This window comes from Stegodyphus dumicola, chromosome 1 (assembly GCF_044657685.1).
Source record: "Stegodyphus dumicola isolate Sdum_Otavi_A_Nest chromosome 1, ASM4465768v1".
Taxonomy (NCBI): Eukaryota; Metazoa; Arthropoda; class Arachnida; order Araneae; family Eresidae; genus Stegodyphus; species Stegodyphus dumicola.
The window spans coordinates 183,352,275-183,369,472 of record NC_140768.1 but is presented as its reverse complement, the minus strand read 5'-3'; the positions used below and the strand labels follow the sequence as shown (position 1 = coordinate 183,369,472).

The 17,198-nt window shown below is 29.8% G+C and overlaps 1 protein-coding gene across 2 annotated transcripts in view; it reads right to left on the bottom strand.

The window, feature by feature from the left end:
* Positions 1–17,198, bottom strand: part of LOC146999404 (uncharacterized) — a 532,534-nt gene that overhangs the window by 420,283 nt on the left and 95,053 nt on the right. Inside the window, exon 1 of one of the 2 annotated variants that reach the window (XM_085823560.1) lies at positions 15,064–15,178. The exons of the other annotated variant lie outside the window; for it this stretch is intronic. Within the exon in view, the coding sequence (XP_085679686.1) occupies positions 15,064–15,112 (49 nt within the window). The 5' untranslated portion in view covers positions 15,113–15,178. Of the gene's footprint in view, positions 1–15,063; positions 15,179–17,198 lie in introns of those variants that run through there. 2 annotated transcript variants of the gene reach the window in all.

Here is a 17,198-nt window from a genome sequence, read left to right as displayed (position 1 = left end):
ACCTTCCTTAGCTGCATTGGGAAAAGTCAAATATGTAAGTGAACAAAGTTCTTTAAAGGATTGCGTCCAGTTTCAGTAAGTGACATTTTGTTTAGAGACGCAATGAATCGGAAATTTTCTCAATACCAACCAGAAAATTTAAATATTCTCCTATCTCTCAAGTTTTTTTTAATTTAACATTTCAGGAATCCTTTGAGTAAAAAGAAAAAAAAAAAAAAAAAAAAAAAGAAAAGAAAATTTATTTAGTATTATTACCTTTTTACTTCTTTGTATGTAAAGGAACTATTGTAATAACGAAAATTTTCAGCTATCATATTTCAAAGAAAATATCCCTTTTGACTGCTCTTGAATCCATTTGAGCGTTGTTCTGCATGACATCTGTATGTACGGACAAAATAAAGGTCTTTTTTCCCAAAACGGATTATAAAGTGACTTTAAAATGGATTCGGAAGATATTTTTTCCCGTGAAGTATGTACGTATGTATGTATCTCTCATAACTCAAAAATAAAACTCATAACTCAGTGCGTTGCAATTTTCTACCTGAGACTGCTGTAACATGTAGTTATGCATCGTAAAAATCGCACGAGTAGTTTTTAAAAAATTAGCTCTCAAAATTTTAGATTTTCATTGTTAATTGAATTTGATATATATTAATTAATATCTCTTTTTTTATTAACCATACTTGATTCCTTCTTCCAGAATTCAAAATTTAGGTTTAATCCAAATGTAATTCGCCCATTTTTTATGATTTACTTTTTAAATTCGTATTTTTAAATATTTTTACAAAAATTTTCGAAAAAGGTTTTGTATTATAAACTATAGAACTTTTAACATCATCTTAAAGTAGATGTATTTCTAGGATCTGTAAAAAAATTAGAGTTTTCTATATAAAATTTTCTAAGATAGCCATGAATTTACACATTGGAGGGCTTTGAAATTTGGCATCTTTTTATTTTTTTGAGCGATAATAATAACGCCAAATGATAATACACACTTTGTTAAAATTATTTGAAAGTATGACCGATGCACAAAGAAAAAAAGGAAAGGAAAATTGGTTGTTATAAATTAAGAAGTTCGCCAAGTAAATTATTCTTGGCGAAAACTGAAAACAATACGCCAAGATAAATTTTTGAATTTCTCCGTAAATTTCGCAGCAAATTTTACAAAATTAAATATTTAGGCATAATTTCAGTCGTAGAATCGAAATATGGAAAAAATGGGCTCGTCATTACAGAAAAAGTCCGATTTTGTGTCAAAATACCTATGTTAGAATGATGCTATGTATAAATCTGATATATATCCTAAGTCGCGCTTTCGCTACATGAAAAATGCAAGTTGAATTTCGTCAATCGGCCCAGTAGAGCAGGAGATATAGAACTGTCTTTTTTTTTTGCAGTGTACCTGAAGGCATTTTCGTTGATAAAAAGGGGTTTCATATAACACAGTTTCATATATATGTCAAATCAGGTTTAGAAGGAAAATAATTGAAAGATTTAAATACACACACGATGAGGTGAAACAAAGAATCTTTTATTATAAACGTTAGGAATATATCCTAAAACACAGTTTCATATATATGTCAAATCAGGTTTAGAAGGAAAATAATTGAAAGATTTAAATACACACACGATGAGGTGAAACAAAGAATCTTTTATTATAAACGTTAGGAATACATCCTAAACAATCTTGATATTCTTTCTAAGGTTTGGCTGCGTTCATACTATTGATATGAATTTTTAGAACCTCACAAGAAAAAGGCGTAATTTTATATTCAGACCCGAACAATATTTCATTTGAATAAAATAAATATTACATTTGAAGTCTTTTGCAAGAAAATGGAAATGATTTTGTAAGAAATACATGTGTCATCAACATCGAATAATTTATTTTACTCGATTTTATTGTTTTATCCACGTGTAATATAAGTAGTTTTCAATAGAGTTTTTTTCATGAAGACATCTCTCCGGAAATAGATAGGCAGATACGCCTCGAATATTTTACCGTAGTAAATATCGCAATCTTTAATTTTATATTTGCTTTGCCAGAAAGCTCCAGTGCTATGTTTGGCCTCTCTAAATCTGCAACAGAAACGAAATTCAGAACAAATCCCGCTTCTCTTAATTACAAACTGCATTTCTAAAGTAATAGTTCTAAAAATGCAATAAAACCTAGACGAAGACACCCAGACGCAAACTGTGTGATTAGCAGATGCATCCCTTTACTCACGAGGAAAATCATGAAAATGCCCATGAAAGCAGCTCAATCGCCGCGACTTGAAACACGAGCTGAACTACTCAGAGGCTTTTACAGCTCGGTCGCTGGTGGAATCAGCATTTTGAATATTGATGACATAATTTATTTGCTTAAATTATTTTTCTTTGTGTTGTTAATTAGTATTCATGTATGATATTACAATATCTGATAGTAAATTATTAATCATAGAATAAATTTGAATATTATTCTTCAGGTAAGTTTTGAATTTTATAAAATGACTAAAAGATAAATTCAATATCAAACTCCTCTAAGAATCTGCTTTTTTTTTCCAGCCCTACACAGTTGATATGCATTAAATGTGAAATTTCATATATAGAAAGATCTATAAAGATTTACGAGGGATACGAAAATTGCAGTAAATAATAAATACAAATGAGCAATCAGAGTGGAGTGGTTTAAAAGAAAGTAAACAGATTACTGAGCTTTGTTACTGAAAGAGTCAAAGACTGGCCAAAGTGTGTTGTATCATTTATCAACAGAAATTTGGCCGGATTTTATCTGGGTTACAGACCTGCGATGATGTGGATCTTTACTTATTATCAGTACAGTAGAACTCCAAATATCCAAACTGAGTGGGTTTTTTTAATTTCTGATAATTGGGTTGTTTACGTTTATAAAGAAAATACGCAGTTGTCGTAACGCAAGCGATGGGGTATATATTATTCAGGCTTTTCGAGCATGAACAGATGTTCGGATTTCATGAGTATATATTATATTAAAATCAGATGAAGTACGTTTCTTTAATTCATACAAAACTATTATGGTAAAAAATTAGTAATTTTGCTTATGTGCACCATTAACTTCCCGATAGATGTCAGAGCTATATTAAGTTTCAGATCATCTCTAAAAGAAAATCTAGCGCTTTATAGATTTCTTTTTCTGAGGTGGACAAGATTTACAAATTATTTCACCGTAAAACCTTATTTTGATAAACATCAGAGAAATGAATCTAGAAGGGTAAAATAAAGACTCCTTAGAGGTCATAAAACAAATCCACATCTGTCAACTCATCCGTTCATTGAATGTTTAGCATCGTGAGCACAATAAAGCCACTTGTGTATAATCCATAATCCTTTTGAGTGACTCAATTAAATTACTTTGAATTCATTTCGCATAATACATACTTCTCAGAGACTTCGTTAAGTCCCTTATTTATTTTCGGAAAGTCTGTATTTTACCTCCTAAAATATTGTACAGAATAAACAATGAGCTATTTCAATAAAGATTACGTTAAAAAAGTACTTTTCACCTCATCTTTGTTAATGAAAGTTTCAAAACCCATTTTTTTTCAACAAAGGAAATAATAAACTAATTTTCATTTATTTAATTAAGTGATATTTTTTTAATTTCACCTAAGATACAGAACTTAAATTAAGTTTTATTCGAATGGGATGTAATACTTAACTCATAAACTTTTCCAATTTTTCTGATTAAGCAAAGAATTTATTGTTTATCTGCATGAAATAAATAAAAAATTATTATTATTCGTTTGAAATTAAATGAAGGTATTATTATTTTATATATGCGCAGTAATAATGTCATTAAATTAACAAAACAATATATGTTTCTAAATTAATCCTTAAATTAATAATTGGAGTCCCTTAAATACGTGAAAGGGCAAGCTTTCTTTCACAGGACTAAGAAAGAAGTTTAAAACGATAAAGATAACTTGAGTTCCTCTCTGTTTGATATACTGATTAAAAAGTAAAGCTTTGTTAAAGCATATCATACTAGCTTTTAGTTATTAGCATAATTTAGTAACTTGTCTCATGAGGTATTAGAAAAAAACACCTTTCCAGAAATTTCTTATTATTATCCTCAAAAAAAGTATTTTGATCAGAAAATTATGTCAAATGAAGACTTTCATTAACCGTAATAAATATAGTTGTAGGGTAATCAAAAGTACTTATTTTTTCGGCCCTGAATTAATCACATATTTTACAATACAGAATTTAGAAAATTTACTTTACTTTTAATTTACTCTTTTAAAAAATTTACTTGCTTACTCTTTTAAAAATACAAATAATTTACTTGCTTATCTAAACCCTTCCATTCCTTAGATCATATTTACAAGTAAAATTTAATGAAATAATATCAATTATTAAACATTAAGTCAAAGTAATATTAAATTTTAAAACTTAATTTTAAGTGTATTTTATTCGCAAATAACTTTAAGGTATTCTTTGGCTCTCCTGATTGAACTCCTGAGCTCACATTATTTTCTGTCATAAAAATAAGGAAATTCAATAGCGGGACGCTTGCGTAAAATCTGTCTCTAGAACCTCAAACTTTCATAATCAGGAACGAATCAGATGCCGTTTCTTGATACGATGAAGTGAACAAACGGAGAGCTAGAATTATTGAATTCAAACTAATTAAAAATTTCAAATTAATTACTGTGAAAATGTCTCACAAGACAAACAAAATCATCTGAGGCAAACAGACTTATCTGTTCAACTAAATGTTAAAAGTTAAGAAACACAATACTCTGCTGTAACGTAAAGCCTCATATAAAGTAAAATAAAGTAACTAATATAAACTAAGTAAACCACATATAAACTAAAGTAAACTAAACTAAATTCTGCGGCGCAAACAGCCCTTAGAGAGCCACGACCGGCAGTGCGCCCTGATATCTGCTTTCTAGACCGTGGGCTCCGGGGTACTTGTACATCTTAGCCTGGACAAGTGGTAAGCCCCGGTGTTTTATTCTCAAGCGAACTTGGTACTCATTTTATCGACCCACTCAAGGAGGAAGGTCTGAATCAACCCTGCCCAGGCCGGGTATCAAACCCCAGACCTAGGCTGCTGTTGTGAGACGCGCTAGCCATTGCGCCACCGTGCCTCTAAGTACCATATATTCTCTTAATTATTACATAGGGATTCGAATATACTGTATCGAAATATTAATTAGGTAACTTTTTTAATATAGATAAATAAGATTTGAGTTTGATAGCATACAATAATGCACTTAATGTAAAAAAAACATAAGGGCGCTTAATTATGATGCATAAATATAGGTTTTCCATAAATCATTCATTAGATACTAATAAAGTGAAATAACTTATTTGTGCAAAAATGTTTATAATAAAATTTATAAAAAATGCAAAAATAGAAAGAAGTCGTGTCGTTACATTCATTATTTAGGATAGATTTTTCAAAACATTTTTAGTATCTATATCAATGAATTTCTAAATAGTTTTACTGGACAATATTCACGAATTTAATTCATGTGATGTAGATTCTTTCCATTTTGATCAAACAACAAAACTCGGTTGGATTAATTCTAATTAGGAGAATATTTCAACAAAGAAACGTCAATATAATTATGCACTGAAACCGCTTTCTTGATGAAGAAAAAGAAACAAATGATGTGCATATAATGTACCAATTACATGATTGTACGAGAGAGTAATGCGATTGCTTGGTGATGCATAGGACAAAGGGTATAGCACTAATGGTGGCATAACACTAATGGTGTTTTCACAACACCATTAGTGTTAAGGCACATTTAAATGTGTCACAAGATGCACTCAAAATTGTATGAATCAATGATTATTTAGAAACTTCTTTATGAAACACTTTTACGGAAAAGATATCGTAATCTGTTATATGGGGTAAAATTATTTATGGTGCTTGCAGAATAACTGGTGGACAACAGATTTTATTTCGATTTCATGTAAAATAAAAGGTTCTAACGAAACAAATACTGGATTCTTATATAGCAAAATGTTTTACTACAAATGCAAAATGTTTCATGCCAAAAAAAAAAAGAGGACCGTTTTTTAAGTGTCGTGAAGCAATTTGCTAAAAATATTTGCAACAGGAAATCTTCATTGCTCTAATGAAAATTAGCCTGCTTATATAGATTAAGACACTGCTAGCAAGTCTACTTAGCCTCTCAACCCAAATGCATATAATGAATTATTCTTAAAAAATATAAATTAAGAAGCAGAATTTTCTTATAGAAAGAAAATCTTAATAATAAATAATAAAGTAATAGTAAATAAACACATTAACTATAACATTGCATTTATAACTATATATTAATTATATTGATTATAGATATATAAATACATATAACTGTAATAAAAAAGCATATTTCTAAATTTCCCGTGACGTATTAAAATTTATCTCCGATTTACGATCCGATTTAGATTAACGATCTATTCTTTGTAAATCACTGGGTTAAAATATTCTCTATTTTGTTTACTTTTTGGGCATTTTTACGTGCTTATATAAACCTAGACATGGATGTAATTAGATATTTTTTTAGATTTAATGTGATAACTCAATTTTGAAACGTAAGTTTTTGACAATCACCTCAATATCTTAAAGTAGAACCTGGAAATTAAATGAAGTTTATTTTAAAGTTCCATTCAATTTCTTGTGTTGTTAATTATTAAATATTATTCCAGAAATTAGACTGACGATCGGGCAGCAGAAATAAGATCTACAGATGATTAGAATGAAAATGTTGAATGATGATTAAAATTGAAAACTTTGAAGTGATGCCATGCTCTAAAACTATCTGGAATAGACATTTAATTGCCTGGTATATATATATATATATATATATATATATATATATATTGACATTAAGGTAACGTAATATAAATACAAAAATATATTAAAAGCCTAACTCTAACGAATTTCGATGTGAAAGAACTCAAACCATTAATTCTGTTGTTTTGAATCATATGCATTTTTATTTCGTGCTCTTAAATGTTCACCTAACTCTTAAACAACGACATCAAAATATAGCTTAGAAGGTTCTTTTCTTCAAAAAACTCAGACATGTCAATGTGAGACGTCGGACATCTGAGTCTTCTTTGTCATGTCTCTCTTCAAGATTCTCGTTCTATTCAAGTGTGCTACAGACAGCAAGACAGTAAAATAGAAATTTTTTTCAAAATATCCCAAATGAATGAGAATTAGTAACAAGTTATTCCTATTCGTTTTTTCAGATAGAAATTTTGGTATTCATTTTGTAGATTCCCTTTAGATTTACTCTAGCGAATTAGTATTCCATTCTTTGTGTGGGTGTAAAATTTTAACTAGAAATTCAGTACATGGTGAAAATCATCCCTCATTTTCGTTTCATTTTAATCAAAATATAGAAAATTTGATTACGATTGGTAGCATATTCAGTTTCAAGCATGAAAATTTGAAAAGATATTATATATGAGAATTCTAACATTTTTTAGAAAGAATGAAATTTGGATTAGTTCAATATGAAGTGAGCAAGCTTATACTGAAAGACGAATGGATTTTATGTTTTAGAACATTTTTATTATTATTATTTATTGTTAGTAGTAGTAGTAGTAGTAGCAGTAGTAGCATTTCTTTAAAAAAAAAGCTACCCATGTACATTGTACATTTTAAGTCTTAGAATATTGAAAGATTACTCAGAATATTCTACAAATAAGTAATTTCTAACGCAATCTAGATTTTTTCCCATTATGTTACTTTTAACGCCAAATAAATTAATTATGTTCTATGACACTAAATTAAATTAATTAATATTTTGCCATAATATATAAATAATTATTTTTTCATTTAATACTGTTATTAATGGCAGTCTAAACACGCTAAAAATGAAATATGCGTGTACAATACCTCAACAATTTCGATCATCAGATCATTATACTTTAACATTTTACACACCTTGTAACGGTTTAAGTAAGAGAAATAATAGAATATAAGAAAAAAATGTGGATTTCGATCCAGATTCAATTTTAAAATAAACTGCTGAAACATGTACTCCTGAAACATGTATTACCACTTGAAATTGAGGGCGTTTCTTTGTTTCTTAATTTTTTTAGGTATATTTTAACTAGCATGTTACTTTTTTAATTCTTTCCTTACTTTCTAGTTCTTTCCTCAACGTTCACCAGAATGCAACTTATTTTCAGTTTAAGTATTGCGTGTATTTGAAGATTAAAGAGCATATTGTTGCAGCCACCCAGTATACCTGTTTGGCCTAAGATAAAGAGCTTGCCACCTCGCTGATCTGTGGATTAGTAAGAGAAGTTTATAATTGTCAGATTCCCAATATCGGAGCCTAGTTAATACGCAAATATGGTCACAAATATGGTCTAAAAATATTTTTGCCTTTATTGATTGTAAACGATATCAGATGCACTATTTCACACTTCTTTACAGTTTTATAATTTTGCTGTTTAATCTGCAACTACATGAATTTCTTACACTTTAAATGTTAATTATGGATTTATATTGAGTTTTAATTGTCTATATCAAGGATTTTCCTTTTTTAAATTTAAATGATACTTTTTGATTCACAATTTACTTCCAATTTCCCATAGCCTTTTGAGTTTATAAAAGGCTTATTTTACTTTCTACAATGCATACAGTGTCAGTTACTATGAAATACAACCATTTGTTTCCTTTTAGAAATACAACCAATTAGTTGAAACATCCTCTCTTAGAAAAACAGAAATCAATAAAATACGAATGAAATTACGATCTGTTTACTGCCTAGACAATAAGGATTGGACCCCAGGAACCCATATTTTAGGTACCCCATAAATAATACTATAATTACTCGTAATACTATTTTTTGTTATCATGAGAAAAGGAAGTGTGTTTTGGGGGCCTCTGTAAGAACATTGTGCACAAGGTCAATGGGTGTCTTAATCCCCCTGCTTGTAAGACATGCAAAGGTAGACAATGTCATTTATAATATGCAGTACATTCTTGAGATTTAACAATTATTAATGTCTCACTCGATGAAATCATTTTTAATTACTTTGACCTGCGAGGTTTTCATATTTGCTTAGTGACGTCAGTGATTGACGAGGATAATTTATTTTTACACTATGAAGTCTTTTGCGAGCTTTTAATGTGAGACATTTAGCTAAATCAAATTAAAAAAGTTAAGAAGCCGAAAGATCAAGTACATAGAATTTTGCTTTCTCCCAAATATGTCTTAACAGTGTCATTCATTTTCGGTAGAATGTACTTCCTATCTTTGAATGTCACCCGAATTGCATAATCACCCTTTAATAACTTGATGAACTTACATTCCTAACATTAATCATAAAACTATAACGATATGATGGGAATATTATACTGATCATGGTAACTTCCGAAGTAAAATTAATACGAACCAATAATGTACATTTCTGTCTTTCTAATATATTACTCCTTTCTCTTGATTTCTAGTACGCACTGAGGCCCACCAGCGACCGAGAGGTAAAGTCACTGAACACTCGTAATTCGGTTCGAATCCCGTGAAGGGGCTGGCTGCATGGGCATTTTCGTGGTTTTCCCCATGCGTAGCCCCATGTTCACGATTACTATTTTTATAGATGCATAAAAGCTGAATAATCATAGTGTCATATTCCAAGCGCAAAATGTTAAGACGCAGTAGTGAGCTCAGTTCAGTAGTGAACTCAGCTTCAAGGTTACTAGAGACTCAATTCTTTAATAGTTTTAAAAGTCCGAAGCAAAATAAAAAGTTACTTTTGTCAAAAATCCAGCAGAAGAATACGTTTGTGGGCCTGTTTATAATAATATGTTTACATTATTTCTCCTCTTATTTAAAATGGAGAATTAACGAAATTGAAGGTTACTTCATTTTCATTCATTCCTTAAAAAATTTGATTTTTGTCTTAAATATCATTATACGTTAACATTTTACACACCTTGTAACGGTTAAGTCAGAGAAATAATAGACTATAAGAAGAAAATGTGGATTTCGATCCAGATTCAATTTTAAAATAAACTGCTGAAACATGTACTCCTGAAACATGTATTACCACTTGAAATTGAGGGCGTTTCTTTGTTTCTTAATTTTTTTAGGTATATTTTAACTAGCATATTACTCTTTTAATTCTTTCCTTACTTTCTAGTTCTTCCCTCAACGTTCACCAGAATGCAAATTATTTTCAGTTTAAATATTGCGTGTATTTGAAGATTAAAGAGCATATTGTTGCAGCCACCCAGTATACCTGTTTGCCCTAAGATTGAACCTCGCTGCCACCCCGCTGAGCTTGCCACCTCGCTGATCTGTGGGTTAGTAAGAGAAGTTTATAATTGCCAGGGTGTAGAGTTAAGATTCCCATTATCGGAGCCTAGTTAATACGCAAAGCTAGGTTGTATCTTTTCTTGCTGTAAATTTTGGAGTTCCCAAACTCTGCAAGTAGGTATACGTGAATTTTTAGTTGTATTTTAAAAGGCAAAGTTTTAGCTCTTCTTTTAGTTATCTCTTAGTTAGTTTCTCTTTAATTGAATGGAAGATAAATCATCAATAATTGGAGTAATTCATTTCTCATTCAGCAACTGGATAAGTTAAAATAACGCAATTAGACAGCTAGTTACTTTTAATCATACAAGTTAATCATAAGTTTTAATGAAACTAATTATACTTGAAAAGGTGAGCATTTTACACATATTGAAAGTATCTGAAATACTGGAGAAAAACTTAAATAAAAGGAGAGTTACTTCTTCAGAATCCACATATCTGGTAGTGGTCTGCTCAAACTGCCACTGCTCCTCATAGATACAGCTTTTGGATTACATACTGAATGGTTTGGTTTATTTAGTCATAAGAAAACACTCGAGGACTCTCTGTCTAATGAGAAATTGCTGGCTTCGAGGAATACTTTCTAAGGGAGATAAGTTCGAATACACGTTACACACTAGGAAACTATGAAAACGCCCATACAGCTAGCTTATTCGGTAGGATTCGAAATTCGGACCGAACTACCAGTGTTCAGCAACTTTACCGTTCGACCGCTATTGGGCCATGGATTGAGTTAGACTGATATATCCAGATACGGGCGGGTATCGAATACCAGAAATCAGGATAGGAAGCCAGTGCCAGCTTACTATTATATTTTAATTAAAATAATTAGAGGAAATCTTAAAAAGGGGAATACGCAGGACGTATTATATATTTAAATATAATAAATGTGTAGAATCCGCAATAAATTAAAATTAAATTGAAAGTAACTGACGGCAAGTGAGCTTATCAGATTACTTGTCTGTAAATTTTGTTTCTTAATTTTGAACTAATAGCCAAGGGGTGATAATGACAGTCACTCGAAATATCATTTTACATTTTGAAATATAAGGGAAGAAATTATTTGCTATATCTGCTCACTGGGGAAAAGAGAAGGGGAATCTGTCTACTTACAAATTAAAAAATGTTCTAGACATTTCTAATTACATATAAATCGAAAAAGACTGTCTTGTCTCAAGTTTATTGATAAGAAAATCTTGAATATTTATTAGTATTTAGAGAAGACTATGTTTTTCTGCGTTTAGATATTGTTTTCCAGGTTAATTTAATATTAGACATGTGTGACGGAGTTAACTATTAGACAATGCTTTAGCAAAGTAAATGCTGGAATAAATATTTTTGATTCTCTTCAATCTAAAAATTATTAAATTTTCATCCAATTAACTAATCTGTTCAACTAATTAACTGATAATTTTATTGATGAATGTGTGAATTGATAAATTTTGCAGGAGTTATTAAAAGTTTGTTGCATAACTTCCTAATTAAAAGCGTGTATTACTAGTTATGGCATGAACTAAAGCCTATAGGAGATAATTACATAGCCTTGTAATTATCTCCGGACTTTTATAAAATTATACACTTCCTGTTTAATCTGGTATCACCGTTATGGCCACATTGAAGAAAATTCAGGATCAATTAAGGCTACAGGAACCATCTTCGAATTAGTTGTCGTATAATCCATTTAGTTAGTGCGAAGATTTCAAAAACAGTTAACAACCAACAAATACATTTTATGCTGTATAAAAAAGTATGAGTCTGAAATCCGAAAGAATTTCAAAACAATATCTTTCTTCGCAAAATGTGTTTATTTATTCATTAAGTTATACAGCTTTTTACGAGACACTAATTTAAGTAGCATACTTATATAACTGCTAATAATTTGTAATTTCATTAATACACAAACCTATTTTATTTGGTACATAAAATGTCGCATTATCTGCTTTTTAATCTTCTAGTCTGTAATTTCTGGAATTTATTATTAATGTACATAAATTTCCATTTGGAACTGAGAGTTACATTTCAATATTCACATACAATATTTAGAATAAGAATAAAAAATATCATGTGTCTAATAAGAGGTTTAGTTTGAATGCATCTTTGTAATTAGATTTGGACCAAAATGTAAACCAAAATGAAAAGAATTCATAATTAATTGAAATAAATTACGTTTTGTATAATTATTAAAATTAAGTTTTATATCACAATTAAAATTACGTTTTACTTTTACTTTTGATATTGCGTTTATCTTTCCTATTATATGGTTTTAAATGGGTGCATCTTCATTGTAATTACCTTTATCTAATTACATTTATCCTACTGTATGATTAAATGGAACATATTTATACTTAAGAAATTAAGCTGCAACTTTATGTATGCCTCTTTATTCGCTAAGCTGGTATTTTATACTGCTAATTAATGTATATAGTTTCCGATTCAATGCTGATACATTTAAATTTTAAATTTCATATTTATTGTGAATAATAGCAATAAAATCAACATTTGTTTTTGACAAATTAGTCTTAAATTAACGTCAGTGCTTTTATCTTACTAACCACATGTATTTTATAAGTTGTGTTTAGTATCAAAATATAAACCGAAAAATATAATGATGATATAATTGGCTTTAGTATTACGTATATTTTACATTATTTTTTTCTTTCTAATACTTTGAGTGCAAATAAATTATATATGTAGAGTTAAATTGCAATTGCAGTCATATTTATTTTATGATTCTGCTTAAAAATTTTACAGCTTCAGATTTCCGCTATTATGTTCAGATGTTGAAGCATAATTGCGTTAAAATTTGGATGTCAGTCATCAAACAATGTGCATACATACTTTTTGTAAATTATTTGTTTCATCAGAAATCTTTCATATAAATTGCATTTCAAAGAAAAGCATTTGTTAAAAGTCATGAATTTAACTTATAAGCTTTAGAAAGCATTTTTCTTTAAATAAATGAATTAACTGTAAATACTTGAAAATAAATTATACTCTAAGTTCTCTTATAATGTATTGTATAATGTATTAATTATAATGTATTGTATATAAGTTCTCTTATAATGTATTGTTTTCACTTCTGTTTAGAAGGCGGAAAAATAATTTTAAATTTTGTTGTCACTATAAATTAAAAAATTACTATTCTCATACTATCCTAAAATTATCTTCTTTGGAATCGAAAAAAAAAAGTTATTTTAAAAAGCAAATATAAATGATTTCAATCATACATTTTATCCGTTGCTTAAGAGCAAAAGTGTGTAGAACAATTGAAAAGTGACATTTGAAATTACCTTAACATATAAAAAATTACTAAGAATTTCATGTCTAAGTCCATGACTGTTAAGCGAATATTACATACATGTGACAATCTGACAAAAAGTAGTAATTCGTTCAAATTCTATCAAGCGATAGCACAAGCAAGCGATCTTAACAAGTTAGAAACCATTCTTCTCGAATAAATTTGTTACATAAAGCATTAACTTTTAAACTATAGTCACATGTGTCAGTTTCAATTTTAATTATTTAATTTAGTCATTAACAAGTCTGTTGAACACAATGGTTTTATCACTTGTATTTTTAATGACATGTTTTGTTTGTATATAAATTTGTTACAATAGATAACGCTTAAATTATTAATCATATATTTAACACTTTCTTAACATTTAAAAATGGGCCCTTAACCACAATATTAACATATTATAGTTTTAATATTTTTATTTTTCGTGATGAGTTTTACTCAAATATAAAGTATTCAAAGATATTCAATAAAATACACGACTGATTTTTTAAATTAAATGAATTTTATGAAGCAAATTATGGACTTTACCGGGGACTGAGAAATTTCTAGAACCTGGTATTAAAACTTAATTTAAAGCAAATCTTAAGACTATTTCTAGTCTATTTTTCTTACTTATTTAACAACTCCAAAAAAATAAATTCGCAATCAGAAAGTTACAACTTCTAGTACTTTTTTTAAAACATTGATTCGTCTGCTATATATTTTCCATTCCAATACAGTGTATTTTATTATTGTCCCTCACATTATGAAGACAGCAGAAATATTACCCATTTATTTAATAATAATATTTTGTCCCAAATATGAAACAGTGTTAAAATGAATCTTCATTTTGAAAAGTAACAAAAAAAAAATTACGTGTAACAAGATAATTTTACATATACGAGCATGACATTTTCAAGATCTTCAAGAGGGATAATTAAACGACTCTAAGTGCCGTACATTGAATTAAATATAACTAGATGCGTTTTCTTTTAACATCAAAGTTCAGGAATGAATGATAAATTACCTTAATACGCTTTTTAATGTTAAGCTATACTTAAACAAGAATAGTCTTTAGAAGAGAAATTTAGAGAGAAATTTATTTTATATTTTTGCCAAAATGACATTTTTTTTTCGGAAACAGTTTCTAATAATTACATTTATTTTTAGGATGCAAATACTTTTACCCGGAATGCTACATCTTTAATTTTCTTTCAACAGTTAAGGTTAGAAATAAAAATTTAAAAAAAAAAAAAAAATGTAAATTTAAAAATTAATATATTCTTAATTTTCGTTTTTAAGGGAAATTTATTATTATTATTATTACAAAGTTCAAAATCTTCTGTTGACTAAGTTTTTTTTAAGAACAATATACCTTTATGTTTTCTACAACAAAAGTTATTTTTTATCCAGTAGTCTATAAATAAAACTAGAAGAAGTAAAGAAAAGAGCGAAACGGGCACTGACCATCAGCGACGTGGAAGAGAATGACGAGAGCAACTGCAGCGGGGAGCATCTCTGTCTCCTCACACCGGAGGGGGTGGGCGAGCCCTGGTGTTCCGAGCCCTTACGTGGCCCGATCTCGTCTGCTGCCGCTTCCGTCGGACCCCACCGGCGGCGGGCGAGCGGAAGTGGGGGCGCTGTCATTGATTGTCGACCGGGCCGTTCCGCCACAATTGATCGTTCCTTACGGTTGGGGGGACACGTGTCCCTCCGTGCGGACCCTTATCTGAGACTGACCGTGCCCCGAAAGACGTGGAAAAGTTCCTTCCAATGGGATACAGGAGAATATTCTTTGGAGAAGGGTTACTGCTGATAGCAAGTACGAAAGAATTCTTTCTCTAGAAATCGTTGGCCGTATATTTAGAAAATCATACTTGCATGAAAAACCTCGGCTTAGCAGGTATATCTTAAAATAATAATCCACACTGGAGATATTTAAAGAAACAACTTTTCACAAAAACATTTCTTTTGCAGCTATCGTAAGGCAAAATGGCACTGCTCGCCATCAGTTTTCTTAGGCTACTTATATTACTAATAGAGCTTCTGTGCTTTTGAATAACAAGTGTATCGTGCGTGGTACGGACTTTAGTTTTGTTAACCAAAGGATATTTTGCGCTCTCAATCACGAAATTGTGCAGCATTTAATATGCGTAATAAATGCGATTTTAATGTTTTAGAGTGTCATTTGACATCATTGGCCATTTCTGTGCTTGTTTTATTCTGAGAAAATTAAATTTTCCCTTTTCTTTTAAACCTTATATATAAGAATCATTTAATCTCAGCTAAACTGCGGTCTTGTGGCCAATATATTATTTTTATTGGAAAAGATGTTTAACATATCAAGTTTTTGCCAGTGTAAATTATCTAATAGTGAAGTCTTTTTGTTCCTTGAAAAACGCCTTCACAATAAAGAATAATTTTGTATGTGGTGTCTTCTGATATTAAGAACAATGTAGTACAGTGAAACCGCGGCTTACGAATATAATTCGTTTCTCAAGGGGGTTAGTCTAACGACATGTTCATAAACCGAAGCAGTTTTTTTCTGCAAGAATTAATGAAAAATGCACTAATTCAGTCCTGGACCACAAATGATTGTTTATTTAAACTGTACAACAGTACCTTGTAAAGAAGTTCATGATACGAAAAACATTGGAAATAATTAAATATATAACAAAAGAAAACGATGACAATATTAGATTTATGAAATGGACTAAAAGTTGATTTTATTTTTACTGATCTTGCTCTAAGGAGCGTGGACGGCATGAGCAAAAATTGTAGAGGTGTATGCTCTTATTTGGACGGAAAGTCGCTGCAATAAAAATTTCGTGTTGACTAACTGTCTTTGAGAGGCATCTTCTTTTATCAGTTATTTGTTTCTTAGTGCCAGTCGACTCCGCTTGAGAGTCAATGGGCCTCCGTTTAATTCAAAATTTGTCAGTATGATTTGTTGCTAAATTGGTTAATACGTTTTAAAATGTTTCTAAAATAAGGCATGTTATTGTCATTGAAAAGGCTTGTGCTGTAGCTTGCTACTGTGTTATTAAGGTTCTATTGTTATTGGAAAACATTGTTTCGTTCCATATTTCGCACAAGTTTTAAAAGCCAAAGAATTCGGACAGGTATTTTTTTTTCTTCATTTGAAGACATTTCTTCCGCAATTGTCTTCTGTTGTTTGTCTGAAGTTGCCGCAGATTTTTCTTTTTAAGCTTATTTTCATGGTAATATAAAATCTTCTTTCCGTCATTAATGTTATTTTGCCTAGAAACAAAATATCACAGATAACAAAATATGTCCAAAATATCAAAACATTCGAAGCCTACATCCAATCCAATGTGGCCATGATTTTATCCATGTCAAATTAATAGTCTTGTAAGTCACATGCTTTCAGGCTTTATTAAGAGGAGTTAAGTAACAAAAATTTTAAAATGATGTTCCCAGATGTCAATGAATCTTAATTACCTCAACAAACATTATATATTTTCAATACACTTTTCATTCAATAATATACTTCTCAAAAATTACATACTTCTAAATTGAAAATTTTAATTTATATTCTCAAATTAGTAATAGTCGTCAAATATTCTTAATATATCAGTATA